The 20,998-nt window shown below is 44.6% G+C and overlaps 1 protein-coding gene across 1 annotated transcript in view; it reads left to right on the top strand.

The window, feature by feature from the left end:
* LOC135542154 (inositol 1,4,5-trisphosphate receptor type 1-like) overlaps positions 1-20,998 on the top strand; it is a 150,056-nt gene that overhangs the window by 101,465 nt on the left and 27,593 nt on the right. The window contains exons 47-52 of the mRNA XM_064968864.1: positions 213-323; positions 2,956-3,051; positions 3,160-3,297; positions 5,689-5,787; positions 6,414-6,606; positions 19,868-19,990. Of these exons, the coding sequence (XP_064824936.1) occupies positions 213-323; positions 2,956-3,051; positions 3,160-3,297; positions 5,689-5,787; positions 6,414-6,606; positions 19,868-19,990 (760 nt within the window). The remainder of the gene's footprint in view (positions 1-212; positions 324-2,955; positions 3,052-3,159; positions 3,298-5,688; positions 5,788-6,413; positions 6,607-19,867; positions 19,991-20,998) is intronic.

The raw sequence follows: 20,998 nt of genomic DNA, 5'->3' as shown, positions 1-20,998 counted from the left end.
GCAGGGTTGGTCTTATTTGGCAGTGCTTTACTTGGCTTTTACATTCTCTTTACAAGCCCAGCTAGGTCCCAGTACACAGCTGCATGCTAAGAGAAGGCTTTCCTTGCAGGATCATGTCAGACTAAACAAAACCCTTTTTGTAATATTGTTTTCTGGTAAATGTCACATCAGTCCCAGAAATGCAAAAAGTTTCCTGTCTGTTTCTTTGTCAGAACTGCATCGCCACTCATGAATGCAACGGAATCGACATCATCATCGCTCTGATCCTCAACGACATAAACCCCCTGGGCAAGAAGAGGATGGACCTGGTGCTGGAGCTTAAGGTATGGACACCCTGTCTCGGTTTGGTAGTCAAGTTGCACCCTGTTATGTTTTCCTTCATTATCCATTTGGCATATTTATTTGTTTTGTATTTGTAATCAAGGTAATTAAGGTAATTTCAAAGTAATTTCTAATCAAGTAATTAAGGCAGTTATACAATTTTAAAATCATTACAATACATTTACAACAGATTTCACAACACATTAAGTGTGTGCCCCAAGCCCCTACCACATAGAGTATCTCCAACACAAAATCCATTTATGTGTGTATAGTGCGTATGTTATTGTGTGTGTGAATGCATGTGTCTGTTTGTGTTGCTTCACAGTCCCCGCTGATCCATAAAGTGTATGTTTATCTGTTTTTTTCATCTAATTTTACTGTTTGCATGAGTTACTTGATGTGGAATAGAGTTCCATGTAGTCATGGCTATATGTAGTACTGTGCACCTCCCATAGGCTGTTCTGGACTGTAAAGGGACCTCTGCTGGCGTATCTTGTGGGCTATGCATGGGTGTCCGAGCTGTGTGCAAGTAGTTCAAACAGACCGCTTGGTTCATTCAACATGTCAATACCTCTCACAAATACAAGTAGTGATGAAGTCAATCTCTCCTCCACTTTGAGCCAGGAGAGATTGACATGCATATTATTAATGTTAGTTTTCTGTGTACATCCAAGGGCCAGCTGTGCTGTCCTGTTCTGAGCCAATTGCAATTTTCCTATGTCCCTCTTTGTGGCACCTGACCACCTGACTGAACAGTAGTCCAGGTGCGACAAAACTAGGGCCTGAACGACCTGCCTTGTTGATAGTGCTGTTAAAAAGACAGAGTAGAGCCTTATAATGCACAAACTTCGCCCCATCTTAGCTGCTGTTGTATCAACATGTTTTGACCATGACAGTTTACAATTCACTGTTACTCCAAGCAGTTTAGTCACCTCAACTTGCTCAATTTCCACATTATTTATTACAAGATTTTAGTTTTTGAAATATTTAGGACTAACATATTTGTTGCCACCAATTCTGAAACTAACTGCAGCTCTTTGTTAAATGTTGCAGACGTGTCAGTCGCTGTAGTAGCTGACCTGTATAGTGTTCAGTCATCCGCATCCGCTTTACTCAAAGCCAGTGGCATGTCATTAATAAAGATTGAAAAAGGTAAGGGGCCTACACAGCTACCCTGGGGAATTCCTGATTCTACCTGGATTATTTTGGAGAGGTTTCTATTAAAGAACCCCCTCTGTGTTCAGGTAACTCTTTATCCACAATATAGCATGGGGTTTAACCTCTTGATACTCCCCACCCCGGATCCGGGATCGTGAATAAAGCCTCAGGATCATTAGCATAACGCAACGTTAAAGATTTTTCCTGAAAGAATCTTTGTGTAGGAGAAATCGCTCCGTTTTGTACATCACATTTGGCTACCGAAACTAACCGAAAATTCAGTCACCAAAACGTCAAACTTTTTCCGAATTAACTCCATAATATCGACCGAAACATGGCAAACGTTGTTTGGAATCAATCCTCAAGGTGTTTTTTCACATATCTCTTCATTGATATGCAGTTCGTGGAAGCCTGCTTTCCCCTCAGAATCGCATGGAAAAATACCAGCAGCTGAAAAAGACGCACCAATTTCGACGGAGGACACCGGGCGGACACCTGGAAAATGTAGTCTCTTATGGTCAATCTTCCAATGATATGCCTACAAATATGTCACAATGCTGCAGACACCTTGGGGAAACGACAGAAAGGGCAGGCTCATTCCTCTCGCATTCACAGCCATATAAGGAGACAATGGAAAATGGAGCCTCAAAAATCCTGCTGGTTTCCTGGATGGTTTTGCCTGTAGCTCCCGTTCTAGGGCACCCACAGAGAATATCTTTGCAGTTCTGGAAACGTCAGAGTGTTTTCTTTCCAAAGCTATCAATTATATGCATAGTCGAGCATCTTTTTGTGACAAAATATTGCGCTTAAAACGGGCACGTCTTTTTATCCAAAAATCAAGAGGTTAAAACACATACGTTTTTACAGCAGCAGACTATAATCGATGTCAAAAGCCACACTGATGTCTAACAAAACAGCCCCCACAATCGTTTAATCAACAATTTCTCTCACCCAACCATCAGTCATTTGTGTAAGTGCTGTGCTTGTTGAATGTCCTTCCCTATAAGCGTGCTTAAAGTCTGTTGTCAATTTGTTTACTGTAAAATAGCATTGTATCTGGTCAAACTAAATTTCTCCCAAAGTTTACTAAGGGTTGGTAACAGGCTGATTGGTCGGCTTTTTGAGCCAGTAAAGGGGATATTACTATTCTTAGGTAGCATAATGACTTTTGCTTCCCTCCAGGCCTTTCTAGTAGGCTTAAATTAGAGTCCTGTGTGGCTCAGTCGGTAGAGCATGGCGCTTGCAACGCCAAGCGTCGTGGGTTCGATTCCCGCTGGTGCCACCCATATGTAAAAGTAGTGGCCCCAGCCGACTTGTAAGTCGCTTTGGACAAAAGCGTCTGCTAAATGGGATATATTATATTATATTAAATCTTTGTTTCAATGCATTTTTTAACCTTCAGCACTCATGACAACCTGAATGTTATCCATCCTCCTGATGTTCTGTCTCGCTTGCACCGCTCTCTTTCTGTTCCAGAATAATGCATCCAAGCTCCTCTTGGCCATCATGGAGAGTCGCCACGACAGTGAGAACGCAGAGAGGATTCTATACAACATGAGGCCCAAAGAACTGGTAAGTGGCATACACAGTATTGGTTGCAAGATGCACATGCAGCACAGCACAGAGGACAATGTTAAGGCGAAGTTATCTGACGGTCTGGTTTGTGACGTTCATGTGCAGGTGGAGGTGATAAAAAAGGCCTACATGCAGGGGGAGGTGGAGCCAAATGAGCCTGCTGAGGAAGATGAAGATGGCGAGGAAGAGCATGCAGCCTCTCCACAAAACGTGGGCCATAACATCTACATCCTGGCTCATCAGGTACTGTAGATCACTTACTGGCTGCATGCAATTGTCCACCCCCATACAGTACCCCTGTAACAGCTACACAACCTATAGTCATAATTACATCAGAACACTACTCCTTCCTTCCACTCTAACCCCCCTGAGGCACAATACAGCTCTTTGCACGATTGTGTCTATTCATGTAGTTATGTGGGTGAACAACACCGACAGTTACAGTTCATTCGGAAAGTATTCAGACCCCTTGACATTTTCCACATTTTGTTACATTAGTCTTATTCTAAAATATATTTTTTGTTTTAATTATCATCAATCTGCACAAAATATCCCATAATGACAAAGCAAAAACTATTTTTCAGGCCAATTTGAGCAAATTTATATAAAAAAAAAAAAAAATGAAATATTACATTTGCATAAGTATTCAGATCCTTTACTCAGTACTTTGTTGAAGCACCTTTGGCAGCAATTACAGTCTTGAGTGTTCTTGGGTATGACGCTACAAGTTCGGCACACCTGTATTTGGGGAGCCTCTCATGCTCTGTCAGGTTAGATGGGAAGCGTTGCTGCACAGTTATTTTCAGGTCTCCAGAGATGTTCGACCGGGTTTAAGTCCGGGCTCTGGCTGGGCCACTCAAGGACATTCAGAGACTTTTCCAAATGCCACTCCTTGTCCTTGTCTTGCCTGTGTGCTTAGGGTTGTTGTCCTGTTGGAAGGTGAATCTTCACCCCATCCTGAGGTCCTGAGTACACTGGAGCAGGTTTTCATCAAGGATCTCTCTGTACGTTGCTCTGTTTATATTTCCCTCGATCCTGACTAGTCTCCCAGTCCCTGCCACTGATGCTGCCACCACCATGCTTCATCGTAGGGATGGTACCAGAATTCATCCAGATGTGATACTTGGCATTCAGGCCAAAGAGTTCAATCTTGGTTTCATCAGACCAGAGAATCTTGTTTATAATGGTCTGAGAGTCTTTAGTCACCTTTTGGCGAACTCCAAGTGGGCTGTCATGTGCCTTTTACTGAGGAGTGGCTTCCGTCTGGCCACTCTACCATAAAGGCCTGATTGGTGGAGTGCTGCGGAGATGGTTGTCCTTCTGGAAGGTTCTCCCATCTCAACAGAGGAATGCTAGAGCTCAGTCAGAGTGACCATCGGGTTCTTGGTCATCTCCTTGACCAAGGCCCTTCACCCCCGATTGCAATGTTTTGCTGGGTGGCCAGCTCTAGGAAGAGTATTTTATTATTTTTTACCCCATTTTCTTCACAATTTCGTGATATTCAATTGGTAGTTAGTCTTGTCCCATCGCTGCAACTCCCCTACGGACTCGTCATAGGCGAAGGTCAAGAGCCATGCATTCTCCGAAACATGACCCTGACAAGCCGCACTGCTTCTTGACACACTGCCTGCTTAACTCGGAAGCACCAATGTGTCGGAGGAAACACCGTCCAGGTGTTGACCGAAGTCAGCTTGTGTAACAGTATAACTTTAGACCGTCCCCTCGCCCATACCCGTGCGCGAACCAGGGACCCTCTGCACACATCAACAACAGTCATCCACGAAGCATCGTTACCCATCGCTCCACAACAGCCACGGACGGCCCTTGCTGAGCAAGGGGAACTACTACTTCAAGGTCTCAGAGCAAGTGACGTCACCGATTGAAACGCTATTTAGCTCGCACCGCTAACTAGCTAGCCATTTCACATCCGTTACACTTGCAGACGCCCGGCTCGCCACAAGGAGTAGCTAGAGTCGCGATGGGACAAGGAAATCCTGGCCACCCTACTCTCCCCTAACCCGGACGAAGCTGGACCAATTGTGTTCCGCCTCATGGGTCTTCCAATCATGGCCGGCTGTGACACAGCCTTGGATCGAACCCGGTCTGTAGTGAGGCCTCAAGCCCTGCAATGCAGTGCCTTAGACTGCTGCACCACTCACGAGGCCCCCACTAGGAAGAGTCTAGGTGGTTCCAAACTTCTTCCATTGAAGAATGATGGAGGCTACAGTGTATTTAATCTGTTTTATAATAAGGCTGTAATGTAACAAAATGTGGAAAAGGGGAAGGGGTCTGAATACTTTCCGAAAGCACTGTATGTAGATGAAAATGTTGATCCCAAGGCATGATGCCCTGCTGGCTAGTGGGTGAACGCTGAACAGAGTCTACATCCTGTACTTGGAGCACATTTACTGTCAGACACGGCAGAGATCAGTGTTAGTCACCTGTCCCCACACATAGCACGTTCCATGCCACCTGCCAGATAAAATTAAGAAAAATAGACACAAAAACATGAAGTTGGTGACTTAGAAAACCCTGATAGGTCAATTTGGACTTATGTCTGTACAATGAATATTCACAACTATAATGTGGTACATCACCTAACCACATTGGTACATTCATACAATGTTGTTCCAGTTGGCCCGCCACAACAAGGAGCTGCAGGCCTTGTTGAAGACCTATGGGGAGGGGGATGAAGCCCTGGAATTCTATGCCAAGCACACAGCTCAGATTGAGGTCAGTCATTTTAGTCTGATTCAGGAGAGTCAGCTATTGTGGCTCTGCCCCTGCCGGTGCCCTCTCCCTGCACTGAAAAGTTCAATTTTTTCCACTGTGTTTTTACTATGTCATTTTCTGTTTTATTACCCCTGTGTTCAATATGGTGGATTGCAACATGTATTTTGTCATAAATATGTTTTGACTTTTTATTTCCCTGCTCATGTGACAGTCATGTTATATTTCTTGGCCTGCTTTTCATACTGTTAGTATTTTGTTAGCATATGAAAATGACTAGCAGCATTGTTATGTTTGCACCTGTTCCACTGTGTGCTCAGCAAGGGGAAAGAATGCTGTCTGTTGACAAACCTCAAACCTGGAAGAGCTTATCAAAATAGTGTAGTGTTGCAAAGTGCTTTTATACACACAGCCACTTATACACACTCTCTACTCCTCCTCCTGTGTATAACATTACTGTAGCTAAAATATGTCTTAGCCATTTCTCCAAGGGGAAGAATAGTAACCAACATGCCACTATCTAACCAAATAGTTTGGGGCCTACCTAGTCCAGGACCTAGAGTTGCCCATCCCCCCCTGAGAGAGAATGTCTGTGACAGGCAGTGTTGGCTGCATGTGGTTGTGTCCAGATTGTGCGGCTGGATCGCACCATGGAGCAGATAGTCTTCCCCGTGCCCAACATCTGTGAGTTCCTCACCAACGAGTCCAAGCTGCGGGTGTACTATACCACAGAGCGCGATGAGCAGGGCAGCAAGATCAACGACTTCTTCCTGCGCTCTGAGGACCTCTTCAACGAGATGAACTGGCAGAAGAAGCTGCGAGGTACTCAAGAGCCAACCACTGGTAACGCAAACACGGTTCCCTGTGCGTCCCTCTCCCTACCTCTCTATACTAGGTACCTGCTTTACATGCCCTCAGCCCTCCCTGACCCCTCCAGACCCTTCAGGAGACCCCCCAGGCTAAGTTGGGTTCTCCCTCCGTGGGCCAGGGAGGGGAGATGGCATGTAAAGGTTGTATGTTAAGTTAGAGCACCTAACATAAAGTGGATAAAGGCTAAGATATTTACAGTGTAAGGTTGGAGTGAAATGTTCACATGACAGAGGGAGGATTGTTGAGAATGTGGGTGTGACTTTCTGCAACGTCTCGTAAAGAATTATGAAATTCTTGATTGACTCCTGTTCACGCCCCTCACATACCACTGTTTTCACAAACAGCTACAGTACTGTACTTTTGTTTATGTTCCCAGCCCATACATTCACATACAGTTACTTATGATGGGTTGTTGTTTATGTCAGGTGAGAATTCATCTTTCTTATCACAGAAACACACATGCACACAATCAGATGGGATATATTTGAATTCTTTACTAGACTGAGTACATGCCATGGCCCTGTCTCATAGGAAGTGAATAGATAGCTAGACGAGAGGATGAGCTGCTCTGAGAATAGGGTATAATGAGATTGGAGGTCAGTCTGGGTGGGTCTTGACCAGGGAGAGTCAGTCCAGGATCCAGCAGACCATCAGACACAACTGCTGAACCCAGGCCCACAAGGGTTCAGGTAGCACAGACTGAGAGCAATCAGGTCATGAGCCATCTATAGGACTGCTGGAGAGTGTGGTGGAGGACAGGACCAGATTAGGCCTACATGATGAATGGGAACCAGATGCCATGAGAGGGACTGGGGGAGAGAGTGATTCAATAGATTGGGAGAATAAATTATTTTTTGTAAAGGTAGAGAGTTAGACACTTAGAGAATAAGATTAGCGTTCTCAGAATCTGTTTGCAAACAGTATAACACCCTAAGCCTCATGGGAGGTTAAAAAAATGAAGAAAAAAAACAGTCCTACAATAACTCATGGTGTGATTGTTGATGCCCTCATCCCAAGTCCACCCACAAAACATCCCCCATGTTACACATTCAGTAGGGCGTCTCCCTATTGACACACAGTTCCTGATTCTTCCACCCCCCCCCCCCCTCTCAGGCTGTGAACGCTGTATGACTGCACTCTTTGTTTCCTCAATGGGAGCGTGTTTCTGCCTGCCTGTCTGTCACTCTGTGAGCCCTGTACTGTTTATAAAAGTCCCCACCCTCAGTTCCTCTTTTCAAATGAAGAAGCTGCCTCCAAAATAGCAGCCGCCGCACAACCGTCCGACCCTCTGATCAAAAACCATGTGGGCAGAAGGTGAGGCGAGCGTTGCTTATGTTGGCCGGGGAAGGGATTGGCGGTCATGAGTGTCCAAGTTGGATGTTCAAATCCCTGGATCAAGTACTGAACACACTCCAAAATCACCCCATAGGATTTATGTACACTAAATAAGCCTGCTAATTGGCTTAGCCCCCTTTCCATTATTTAAATTATGTTTTTGCTTTGTTGTTTAGTGTGTATATGAACCTTGCAAATTTCCTATCTGACCCTACCCTTATCTATTTAAAAATAAACTGATAGTGAACCTTAGCCTGAACATAATTCTTGTTTAATGTAGAATTAACCTTCAGTTGGATACATTTTTATTTTATTTCACCTTTATTTAACCAGAACAAGTTCTCATTTACAACTGCGACCTGGCGAAGATAAAGCAAAGCAGTTCGACACATGAAACTACACAGAGTTGCACGTGGAATAAACAAACATACAGTCAATAATACAGTAGAAAAAGTATATACAGTGTGTGCAAATGAGGTAAGATAAGGGAGGTAAGGCAATAAATAGGCCATGGTGGCGAAGTAATTACAATATAGCAATTAAACACTGGAATGGTAGATGTGCAGAAGATGAATGGTAAATACAGTATGGGGATGAGGTAGTTGGATGGGCTATTTACAGATGGGCTATGTTCAGGTGCAGTGATCTGTGAGCTGCTCTGACTGCTGGTGCTTAAACTTCTTGGCGCTCCCATCCCATTAGCGGGATCATTTCGTCAACATCCGCTGAATTGCAGAGCGCCAAATTCAAATTAAATTACTAAAAATATTTAATTTTCATGAAATCACAAGTGCAATATAGCAAAACACAGCTTAGCTTGTTGTTAATCCACCTGGTGTGTCAGAATTCTTTTTTTACATTTTTTTTACAGCTAAAGCAAACCAAGCGTTTATGTAAGGACATTTCTCTCAGCAGACAAAACATTACAAACAGCTAGCAGCAGAGTAGATTGGTCACGAAAGTCAGAAAAGCAATAAAATGAATCGCTTACCTTTGATGATCTTCGGATGTTTGCACTCGCGAGACTCCCAGTTACACAATAAATGTTCCTTTTGTTCCATAAAGATTATTTTTATGTCCAAAATGCCTCCATTTGTTTGGCGCGTTTTGTTCAGAAATCCACAGGCTCGAGCGGTCACGATGGGGCAGACGAAAATTCCAAATAGTATCCGTAAAGTTAGTAGAAACATGTCAAACGTTTTTTTATAATCAATCCTCGGGTTGTTTTTACAATAAATAATCGATAATATTTCAACCGGACCGTAACTTTTTCAATAGGAGAGAGAGAGAAAATGTCTGCTCCAAGCTGTTGCGCATGCAAAACTCTGCTGGCACCCAGCCATCCACTGACGCAATGTGATTGTTCTCGCTCATTTTTCAGAATAAATGGCTGAAACTATGTGTCACACCCTGACCATAGTTTGCTTTGTATGTTTATATGTTTTGTTTGGTCAGGGTGTGATCTGAGTGGGCATTCTATGTTGTGTGTCTAGTTTGTCTGTTTCTGTGTTTGGCCTGATATGGTTCTCAATCAGAGGCAGGTGTTAGTCATTGTCTCTGATTGGGAACCATATTTAGGTAGCCTGTTTGGTGTTGGGTTTTGTGGGTGATTGTTCCTTTTCCTGTCCTTATGTCTGTCGTGTGCTAGTTTGCTGACTCTCTTTCACCTACAGAAAACCGTGACACTATGTCTAAAGACTATTCACCCCATGTGGAAGCCATAGGGAAAGGAATCTGGTTGATATCCCTTTAAATGGAGGGAAGGCATGGCAATGGAACAGGGAGCTTTCAAAATAAGAGGCACTTCCTAGTTGGATTTTCCTTATGTTTTCGCCTGCAATATCAGTTCTTTTATACTGACAAACAATATTTTGACAGTTTTGGAAACTTTAGAGTTTTCTATCCTAATCGGACTATTATATGCATATTCTAGCTTCTGGGCCTGAGATATAGGCAGTTTAATTTGGGTATGTTTTTCATCCAAACATCACAATACTGCCCCCTACACTCAACAGGTTAAAGCTATTGAAGGAGATATGTGTCTCCAGCTTCAGTGATTTTTGCAGTTCGTTCCAGTCATTGGCATCAGAGAACTGGAAGTAAAGGAGGCCAAAGGAGGAATTGGCTTTTGGGGTGATCAGTGAGCTGAGATAAGGCGGGGCATTACCTAGCAGAGACTTGTAGATGACCTGGAGCCAGTGGGTTTGGCGACGAGTATGAAGTGAGGGCCAGGCAACGAGGGCATACAGGTTGCAGTGGTGGGTAGTATATGGGACTTTAGTGACAAAACGGATGGCACTGTGATAGACTGCATCCAATTTGTTGAGTAGAGTGTTGGAGGCTATTTTGTAAATGAGATCGCCAGTGACGAGGATCTGTAGGATGGTCAGTTTTAAGAGGGTATGTTTGGCGGCATGAGTGAAGGATGCTTTGTTGTGGAATAGGAAGCCGATTCTAGATTTAATTTTGGATTGGAGCTGCTTAATGTGAGTCTGGAAGGAGAGTTTAGAGTCTAACCAGACACCTAGGGATTTGTAGTTGTCCACATATTCTAAGTCAGAGCCGTCCAGAGTAGTGATGCTGGACGGGCGGGCCGTTGCGGGCAGCAATCGGTTGAAGAGCATGCATTTAGTGTTACTTGCATTTAAGAGCAGTTGGAGGACACGGAAGGAGAGTTGTATGGCATTGAAGCTTGTCTGGAGGTTAGTTAACACAGTGTCCAAAGAAGGGCCAGAAGTATACAGAATGGTGTCATCTGCGTAGAGGTGGGTCAGAGTCGGCCCGAGAATTGAACCCTGTTGCACCCCCATAGAGACTGCCAGAGGTCCGGACAACAGGCCCTCCGATTTGACACACTGAACTCTATCAGAGAAGTAGTTGGTGAACCAGGCGAAGCAATCATTTGAGAAACCAAGGCTGTTCAGTCTGCCGATAAGAATGTGGTGATTGACAGAGTTGAAAGCCATTGGCCAGGTTGATGAATACGGCTGCACAGTATTATCTCTTATCGATGGCGGTTATGATATCGTTTAGGACCTTGAGCGTGGCTGAGGTGCAACCATGACCAGCTCTGAAACCATATTGCATAGCAGAGAAGGTACGGTGGGATTCGAAATGTTCGGTAATCTGTTTGTTAACTTTCGGATTTGGGTGAGGGAGAAATGGGGAGGCTTGGGCGAGTTGCTGTGGGGGGTACAGTGCTGTTGACCGGGGTAGGGGTAGCCAGGTGGAAAGCCTGGCCAGACTTTTTTTTTTTTTTTTTTATTGTTTATTGTGTTATTGGCTTGTTTATTGCTTACTCCATGTGTAACTCTGTGTTGTTGTCTGTGTCACACTGCTTTGCTTTATCTTGGCCAGGTTGCAGTTGCAAATGAGAACTTGTTCTCAACTAGCCTACCTGGTTAAATTATGGTGAAATAAAATTAAAATAAAATATCGGTGGTGACTGTTTCCTAGCCTCAGTGCAGTGGGCAGCTGGGAGTAGGTGCTCTTATTCTTCATGGACTTTACAGTGCCCCACAACATTTTTGAGTTTATGCTATAGGATGCAAACCTCTGTTTGAAAAAGCTAGCCTTAGCTTTCCTAACCGCCTGTGTATATTGGTTCCTAACTTCCCTGAAAAGTTGCATATCATGGGGGCTATTCGATACCATTGCAGAATGCCACAGGATGTTTTTGTGCTGGTCAAGGGCAGTCAGGTCTGGAGAGAACCAAGGGCTATATCTATTCCTGGTTCAAACTTTTTTTAATGGGGCATGCTTATTTAAGATGGTGAGGAAGGCACTTTTGAAGAATAACCAGGCATCCTCAACTGATGGGATGAGGTCAATATCCTTCCTGGCCAGGTCGATTAGAAAGGCCTGCTCGCTGAAGTGTTTTAGGGAGCGTTTGCCAGTGATGAGGGATGGTCGTTTGACCACAGACCCATTACGGATGCAGGCAATGAGGCAGTGATCGCTGAGATCTTGGTTGAAAACAGCAGAGGTGTATTTGGATGGCAAGTTGGTTAGGATGATATCTATGAGGGTGCCCGTGTTTACGGCTTTGGGGTTGTACCTGGTAGGTTCATTGATAATTTGTGTGGGATTGAGGGCATCAAGCTTAGATTGTAGGATGGCCAGGGTGTTAACCTGTTGAAACTCCCCATCCCGGATCCGGGATCGTGACTAAAGCCTCAGGCTCATTAGCATAACGCAACGTTAACGATTTCTGAAGATCGCAAATAAAATGAAAATAATGCGTCTGCTCTCAAGCTTAGCCTTTTCTTAACAACACTGTCATCTCAGATTTTCAAAAAATTCTTTTGAACCATAGAAATTGACTAATTTGTGTAAGAGTATGCTAAGCTAGCTTAGCATTTTGAGTAGCATTTAGCACGCAACATTTTCACAAAAACCAGATAACCAAATAAATAAAATAATTTACCTTTGAAGAGCTTCAGATGTTTTCAATGAGGAGACTCAGTTACATACCAAATGCGCAGTTTTTCTTGAAAGCGTCTGTGTGTAGGAGAAATCGTTCCGTTTTGTACATCGCATTTGGCTACCGAAACGAACCGAAAATTCAGTCACCTACAACGTCAAACTTTTTCCGAAATAACTCCATAATATCGACCGAAACATGGCAAACGTTGTTTGGAATCAATCCTCAAGGTGTTTTTTTCACATATCTCTTCATTGATATATCGTTCGTGGAAGCTTGCATTCTTCTCTAAATTCCATGGAAAAATACTTGCAGCTGACTTTTGCGCACCAATTTCGGCGCAGGACACCGGGCGGACACCTGGTAAATGTGGTCTCTTATGGTCAATCTTCCAATGATATGCCTACAAATACGTCACAATGCTGCAGACACCTTGGGGAAACGACAGAAAGGGCAGACTTACTCCTCTCGCATTCACAGCCATATAAGGAGACAATGGAAAACAGAGCCTCAAGAATCCTGCTCATTTCCTGGATGCCGTCTCATCTTGGTTTTGCCTGAAGCTCACGTTCTAGGGCACGCACAGAAAATATCTTGGTAGTTCTGGACACGTCAGAGTGTTTTCTTTCGAAAGCTATCAATTATATGCATAGTCGAGCATCTTTTTTTGACAAAATATCTTGTTTAAAACGGGAACGTTTTTCATCCAAAAATGAAATAGCGCCCCTAGAGCATCAAGAGGTTAAGCATGTCCCAGTTTAGATTACCTAGCAGCACGAGCTCTGAAGATAGATGGGGGGGGAATCAGTTTACATATGGTGTCCAGAGCACAGCTGGGGGCAGAGGGTGGTCTATAGCAAGCGGCAACAGTGAGAGACTTGTTTCTGGAAAGGTGGATTTTTAAAAGTAGAAGCTCAAATTGTTTGGGTACAGACCTGGATAGTATGACATAACTCTGCACGCTATCTCTGCAGTATATTGCAACACCGCCCCCTTTGGCAGTTCTATCTTGTCGGAAAATGTTATAGTGAGGGATGGAAATTTCAGGGGTTTTGGTGGTCTTCCTAAGCCAAGGATTCAGACACGGTTAGGACACGGGTTGGTTGAGTGTGCTAAAGCAGTGAATAAAACAAACTTAGGGAGGAGGCTTCTAATGTTAACTAACATGAAACCAAGGCTTTTACAGTTACAGAAGTCAACAAATGAGAGCACCTGGGGAATAGGAGTGGAGCTAGGCACTGCAGGGCCTGGATTAACCTCTACATCACCAGAGGAACAGAGGAGCAGTAGGATAAGGGTACGGCTAAAGGCTATAAGATCTGGTCGTCTAGTACGTCCGGAACAAAGAGTAAAAGGAGCAGGTTTCTGGGAGCGATAGAATCAAATCAAATCAAATATATTTATATAGCCCTTCGTACATCAGCTGATATCTCAAAGTGCTGTACAGAATCCCAGCCTAAAACCCCAAACAGCAAGCAATGCAGGTGTAGAAGCACGGTGGCTAGGAAAAACTCCCTTGAAAGGCCAAAACTTAGGAAGAAACCTAGAGAGAAACCAGGCTATGTCCTCTTCTGGCTGTGCCGGGTGGAGATTATAACAGAACATGGCCAAGATGTTCAAATGTTCATAAATTACCAGCATGGTCCAATAATAATAAGGCAGAACAGTTGAAACTGGAGCAGCAGCACGGCCAGGTGGACTGGGGACAGCAAGGAGTCATCATGACAGGTAGTCCTGAGGCATGGTCCTAGGGCTCAGGTCCTCCGAGAGAGAGAAAGAAAGAGAGAAAGAGAGAATTAGAGAGAGCACACTTAAATTCACACAGGACACCGAATAGGACAGGAGAAGTACTCCAGATATAACAAACTGACCCTAGCCCCCCGACACATAAACTACTGCAGCATAAATACTGGAGGCTGAGACAGGAGGGGTCTGGAGACACTGTGGCCCCATCTGAGGACACCCCCGGACAGGGCCAAACAGGAAGGATATAACCCCACCCACTTTGCCAAAGCACAGCCCCCACACCACTAGAGGGATAGCTTCAACCACCAACTTACCATCCTGAGACAAGGTTGAGTATAGCCCACGTGATCTCTTTCAATAATGACAGGAATGGAGGCCATTATCCTAGTGAGATTGCTAAGGCGAACACCGCCATGTTTAGTTTTGCCCAACCTAGGTCGAGGCACAGACACGGTCTCAATGGTGATAGCTGAGCTGACTACACTGACTGTGCTAGTGGCAGACTCCACTATGCTGGCAGGCTGGCTAACAGCCTGCTGTCTGGCCTGCACCTTATTTCATTGTGGAGCTAGAGGAGTTAGAGCCCTGTCTATGTTGGTAGATAAGATGAGAGCACCCCTCCATCTAGGATGGAGTCCGTCACTCCTCAGCAGGTCAGGCTTGGTCCTGTTTGTGGGTGAGTCCCAGAAAGAGGGCCAATTATCTACAAATTCTATCTTTTGGGAGGGCCAGAAAACAGTTTTCAACCAGCGATTGAGTTGTGAGACTCTGCTGTAGAGCTCATCACTCCCCCTAACTGGGAGGGGGCCAGAGACAATTACTCGATGCCGACACATCTTTCTAGCTGATTTACACGCAGAAGCTATGTTGCGCTTGATGATCTCTGACTGTTTCATCCTAACATCGTTGGTGCCGATGTGGATAGCAATATCTCTATACTCTCTACACTCGCCAGTTTTAGCTTTAGCCAGCACCATCTTCAGATTAGCCTTAACGTCGGTAGCCCTGCCCCCTGGTAAACAGTGTATGATCGCTGGATGATTCGCTCTGAACAAACTTTATTTGACTCTTTGCAAACTGGAATCCATACATCCTGAGGCTGCATTCATTGTAGCTGGGGATTTTAACAAGGCAAATCTGAAAACAAGACTCCCTAAATTGTATCAGCATATCAATTGCGCAACCAGGGCTGGCAAAACCTTGGATCATTGCTATTCTAACTTCCACGACACATATAAGGCCCTGCCCCGCCCTCCTTTCGGAAAAGCTGACTACGACTCCATTTTGTTGATCCCTGCCTACAGACAGAAACTAAAACAAGAAGCTCCCACGCTGAGGTCTGTCCAACGCTGGTCCGACCAATCTGATTCCACACTCCAAGACTGCTTCCATCACGTGGACTGGGATATGTTTCATATTGCGTCAGACAACAACATTGACAAATACGCTGATTCGGTGTGCGAGTTCATTAGAACGTGCGTTGAAGATGACGTTCCCATAGCAACGATTAAAACATTCCCAAACCAGAAAGCGTGGATTGATGGCAGCGCAAACAACTGCTTTTAATCAGGGCAAAGTAACCGGAAACATGACCGAATACAAACAGTGCAGCTATTCCCTCCGCAAGGCAATCAAACAAGCTAAGCGTCAGTATAGAGACAAAGTAGAATCTCAATTCAACGGCTCAGACACAAGAGGTATGTGGCAGGGTCTACAGTCAATCACGGATTACAAAAAGAAAACCAGCCCCGTCACGGACCAGGATGTCTTGCTCCCAGGCAGACTAAATAACTTTTTTGCCCGCTTTGAGGACAATACAGTGCCACTGACACGGCCTGCAACAAAAACATGCAGACTCTCCTTCACTGCAGCCGAGGTGAGTAAAACATTTAAACGTGTTAACCCTCGTAAGGCTGCAGGCCCAGACGGCATCCCCAGCCGCGCCCTCAGAGCATGCGCAGACCAGCTGGCTGGTGTGTTTACGGACATATTCAATCAATCCCTATCCCAGTCTGCTGTTCCCACATGCTTCAAGAAGGCCACCATTGTTCCTGTTCCCAAGAAAGCTAAGGTAACTGAGCTAAACGACTACCGCCCAGTAGCACTCACTTCCGTCATCATGAAGTGCTTTGAGAGACTAGTCAAGGACCATATCACCTCCACCCTACCTGACACCCTAGACCCACTCCAATTTGCTTACCGCCCAAATAGGTCCACAGACGATGCAATCTCAACCACACTGCACACTGCCCTAACCCATCTGGACAAGAGGAATACCTACGTGAGAATGCTGTTCATCGACTACAGCTCGGCATTTAACACCATAGTACCCTCCAAGCTCGTCATCAAGCTCGAGACCCTGGGTCTCGACCCCGCCCTGTGCAACTGGGTACTGGACTTCCTGACAGGCCGCCCCCAGGTGGTGAGGGTAGGCAACAACATCCCAACCCCGCTGATCCTCAACACTGGGGCCCCACAGGGGTGCTTTCTGAGCCCTCTCCTGTACTCCCTGTTCACCCAGGACTGCGTGGCCACACACGCCTCCAACTCAATCATCAAGTTTGCGGACGACACAACAGTGGTAGGCTTGATTACCAACAACGACGAGACGGCCTACAGGGAGGAGGTGAGGGCCCTCGGAGTGTGGTGTCAGGAAAATAACCTCACACTCAACGTCAACATAACTAAGGAGATGATTGTGGACTTCAGGAAACAGCAGAGGGAACACCCCCCTATCCACATCGATGGAACAGTAGTGGAGAGGGTAGTAAGTTTTAAGTTCCTCGGCATACACATCACAGACAAACTGAATCGGTCCACCCACACAAACAGCATCGTGAAGAAGGCGCAGCAGTGCCTCTTCAACCTCAGGAGGCTGAAGAAATTCGGCTTGTCACCAAAAGCACTCACAAACTTCTACAGATGCACAATCGAGAGCATCCTGTCGGGCTGTATCAACGCCTAGTACGGCAACTGCTCCGCCCACAACCGTAAGGCTCTCCAGAGGGTAGTGAGGTCTGCACAACGCATCACCGGGGGCAAACTACCTGCCCTCCAGGACACCTACACCACCCGATGTTACAGGAAGGCCATAAAGATCATCAAGGACAACAACCACCCGAGCCACTGCCTGTTCACCCCGCTATCATCCAGAAGGCGAGGTCAGTACAGGTGCATCACAGCTGGGACCGAGAGACTGAAAAACAGCTTCTATCTCAAGGCCATCAGACTGTTAAACAGCCACCACTAACATTGAGTGGCTGCTGCCAACACACTTACTCAACTCCAGCAACTTTAATAATGGGAATTGATGGGAAATGATGTAAAATATATCACTAGCCACTTTAAACAATGCTACCTAATATAATGTTTACATACCCTACATTATTCATCTCATATGTATACGTATATACTGTACTCTATATCATCTACTGCATCTTTATGTAATACATGTATCACTAGCCACTTTAACTATGCCACTTTGTTTACATACTCATCTCATATGTATATACTGTACTTGATACCATCTACTGTATCTTGCCTATGCCGCTCTGTACCATCACTCCTTCATATATCTTTATGTACATATTCTTTATCCCCTTACACTTGTGTGTATAAGACAGTAGTTTTGGAATTGTTAGTTAGATTACTTGTTGGTTATTACTGCATTGTCTGAACTAGAAGCACAAGCATTTCGCTACACTCGCATTAACATCTGCTAACCATGTGTATGTGACAAATGAAATTTTATTTGATTTTGATTTGTTTTAAGTATAATACTGCGGGTAATGGAGTCGCCAATGACTAGAGTTTTCAATTTGTCAGAGCTAATGGTGGGAAGCTTCGCGTGTCTCAGACCCCGTAACGGGAGGAGTAGAGACAAGAGAAGGCTCGGCCTCTGACTCCGACTCACTGCTTAATGGGGAAAACCGGTTGAAAGTTTCTGTCGGCTGAATGAGCGACACCGGTTGAGCATTCCTACAGCATTTCCTTCCAGAAACCGTGAGAAAGTTGTCCGGCTGCGGGGACTGTGCCAGGGGATTTATACTACTATCTGTACTTACTGGTGGCACAGACACTGTTTCATCCTTTCCTACACTGAAATTACCCTTGCCTAACGATTGCGTCTGAAGCTGGGCTTGTAGCACAGCTATCCTCGCCGTAAGGCGATCGTTCTCATGTATATTATGAGTACAGCGACTGCAATTAGAAGGCATCATGTTAATGTTACTACTTAGCTTCGGCTGTTGGAGGTCCTGACGAACCATGTCTAGATAAAGCGTCCGGAGTGAAAAGGTTGAGGAAAAAAAACTAAAATATAAACGGTAATTAAAAAGTAAAAACCGTAAAGTTGTCAGGTAGCAAAATAGGTTGGCAACAAAACGCACAGCAACACGTAAACAAGTCTGCAAGTTGTGACCGGAAATGACGTGTTTAAGCACCTGAACTCAATCAAGGGCCTCAGAAGGACGTCGCGACGGGGGAAGTCTGTTTATAGCCTCCTCGTGCGTTTACGTCGGTAGACCAGTCGTGAAGGATTAGTAGGCTTCTGTGTTGTAAAGGGGACCAGTCCAATTGGCCACATAGGTATAGTGGCCCAAGAAGTTGTCCGATGGACCTATTCAGCTAACAGCCGATATGCTCTAGACAGCTAGCGGGCCGCAGCTAACAGGCTAAAGACACGAAAATGGAAACACTGCTCTGGTGTATAAGCTTATGTAACCATTGTATGTAGTACTATCATCATCACTCTTTGATTATTTGAATCAACTCTCTAGTGGAAGGGCAAAAACCAAAATGTGTACCCCTTGGGGTCCCCAGGACTGAGTTTGAGAAATGCTGCCCTACTGGGTTGAATGCTTCAGCTGACACAAAAAAGGCAAACAGTTCAATGAAGTGAAGACGTGCCACTGGGGTGTATTATTTGCTGCGAGAAAAACTGACAAGTGAATCACCCAATCACCCATGATGTTTGGGTACGAGTTAACAGTAACCTTCCTACAACTGTAACCAAATACAACATTCCCCCCCCTCTTTCAAAAATGTCATACTAGACAAAATTCTAACCCCTAGTGGTATGTCTTATATTTGAGATTTAGCTCTAGATGCAATTGTGATTTTTGAAGGGATACTTCAGGATTTTCCCTAGAGTCAGATAAACTTGTAGATAAAATGTTTGTCTCTGTGCCCAGTATGAAGGAAGTTGGAGGTAGTTTTGTGTTAGTGCAATGACTGGAAGTTCTATGGGTATCTACTAATAGATATTATAGACTTCCAGTCATTGCACTAACATTTGGTTAGCAGTTGTGCTAGCGCTTGTTAGCAACTTCCTTAAAACTGCATACAGGGGCATTACAAATGGTATCCATGAGTTCACCTGACTCCTGAAGTATCCCTTTAAGAACCTCTCCATTGTGCATAATAATATTAATAATTTATAAAGTGCTTTTCGTTAAACAGAATGATCTCAATGAGCGTAAGTGGACAATCCTCCAATGAATGCTCTGTCAAATGTGTTTACACACTATAGATACTGTATGTGTATGTGCATCTCCTGTGATGTGTTCTGTGAATCTTGTCTAAGTTTGGTGAGTGCAGCAGTATTGTGATGGTGGTGTAGTTGTAGCATTGCAATGTTTTCTGGTGTAGAGGTGATCCCAATGACTATGTATTGACCGAGTGTGTTGGCCCTCTTCGTCCCTTCTCCAGCCCAGCCCATTCTATACTGGTGCTCTCGTAACATGTCCTTCTGGAGCAGCATCTCCTTCAACCTGGCCGTGCTCATGAACCTGCTGGTGGCCTTCTTCTACCCTCTGGAAGGAATCCGCGGAGGTCAGTGAAGTTCTCTCCTCCTTCTCCCCTACCTTCTCTCTCGCTCAGCTAAATAATCTGCAGGGTATCTGTGCCAAACGATGGCTGATTTCTGTATGTGTTCTCTGTTTAATTCTACAAGTGTGACTGTTACCAAACAGGACATTGAAGCAAATGACAAGCACAGACCATTAAAGCAAGGGAACTACATTACAACGCACATTACACACAAACTCAAGTTGTTTTGGAAGGTGAATTGAGCATAAACTTGGTCACCACTGTTTTCAAACTGTTCTCTGAAAATATTGTGATTTCACAATACTGTACATTTCAACAGTAATTTATGCTTATTTTGTCATGCTCAGGATGACTTAGCTAACAGTTTGAAGCAAGCGTGTTTGTAAAGCTATATTATGAGTGCATCACGGTTATGTGGCTACCTATTCCACACAATGTCTTTGAGATAATTATTTGAATATTTAAAACAATGTCTTTCATACATTTATGAAGGTAACCTTTACCTCTGATCTGTGATGCAAGGCTGGATTCCTGTCTCATGCCTGTGGTTTAGGTGTCACTGGCATCACTTATTAATGTCAGGTCCTCTGAATCAGGCCCTGGCCTGATTATTGATATGGGGTTTGAGCTAAACACACACCCACACGCACACACACATTAACTTAATTAACCTGTCACCAGACTCCTGTCTTCACTCTGATGCTGACGAGTCTTCAGTCAGGATCCATTGCCATGTATCTGTCTCTCAAGTTTCAAGTTTTATTGTCACATGCGCATAACACAGCAGGCGTAAACCAGTACAGTAAAATGCTTAACTTGCGAACTCCTTCCCAATAATGTGCAATAAAGGTAGTAATATAGTTAAGTGATAATGCCCGAGAAGCCAGTGTTTTGAGGGTAGGATAATGCCGAAACCGAGACATGGTTGAGACCCTGCAAACCGGCCCAACATATTAAAATAATTATTGACATATTTTCATTAAAAAAATATTTAGATGAATGTATTCATAC

Source organism: Oncorhynchus masou, chromosome 6 (genome assembly GCF_036934945.1).
Source record: "Oncorhynchus masou masou isolate Uvic2021 chromosome 6, UVic_Omas_1.1, whole genome shotgun sequence".
NCBI lineage: Eukaryota > Metazoa > Chordata > Actinopteri > Salmoniformes > Salmonidae > Oncorhynchus > Oncorhynchus masou.
The sequence above is the reverse complement of the archived record's forward strand: the minus strand, read 5'-3'. Positions and strand labels throughout refer to the sequence as shown.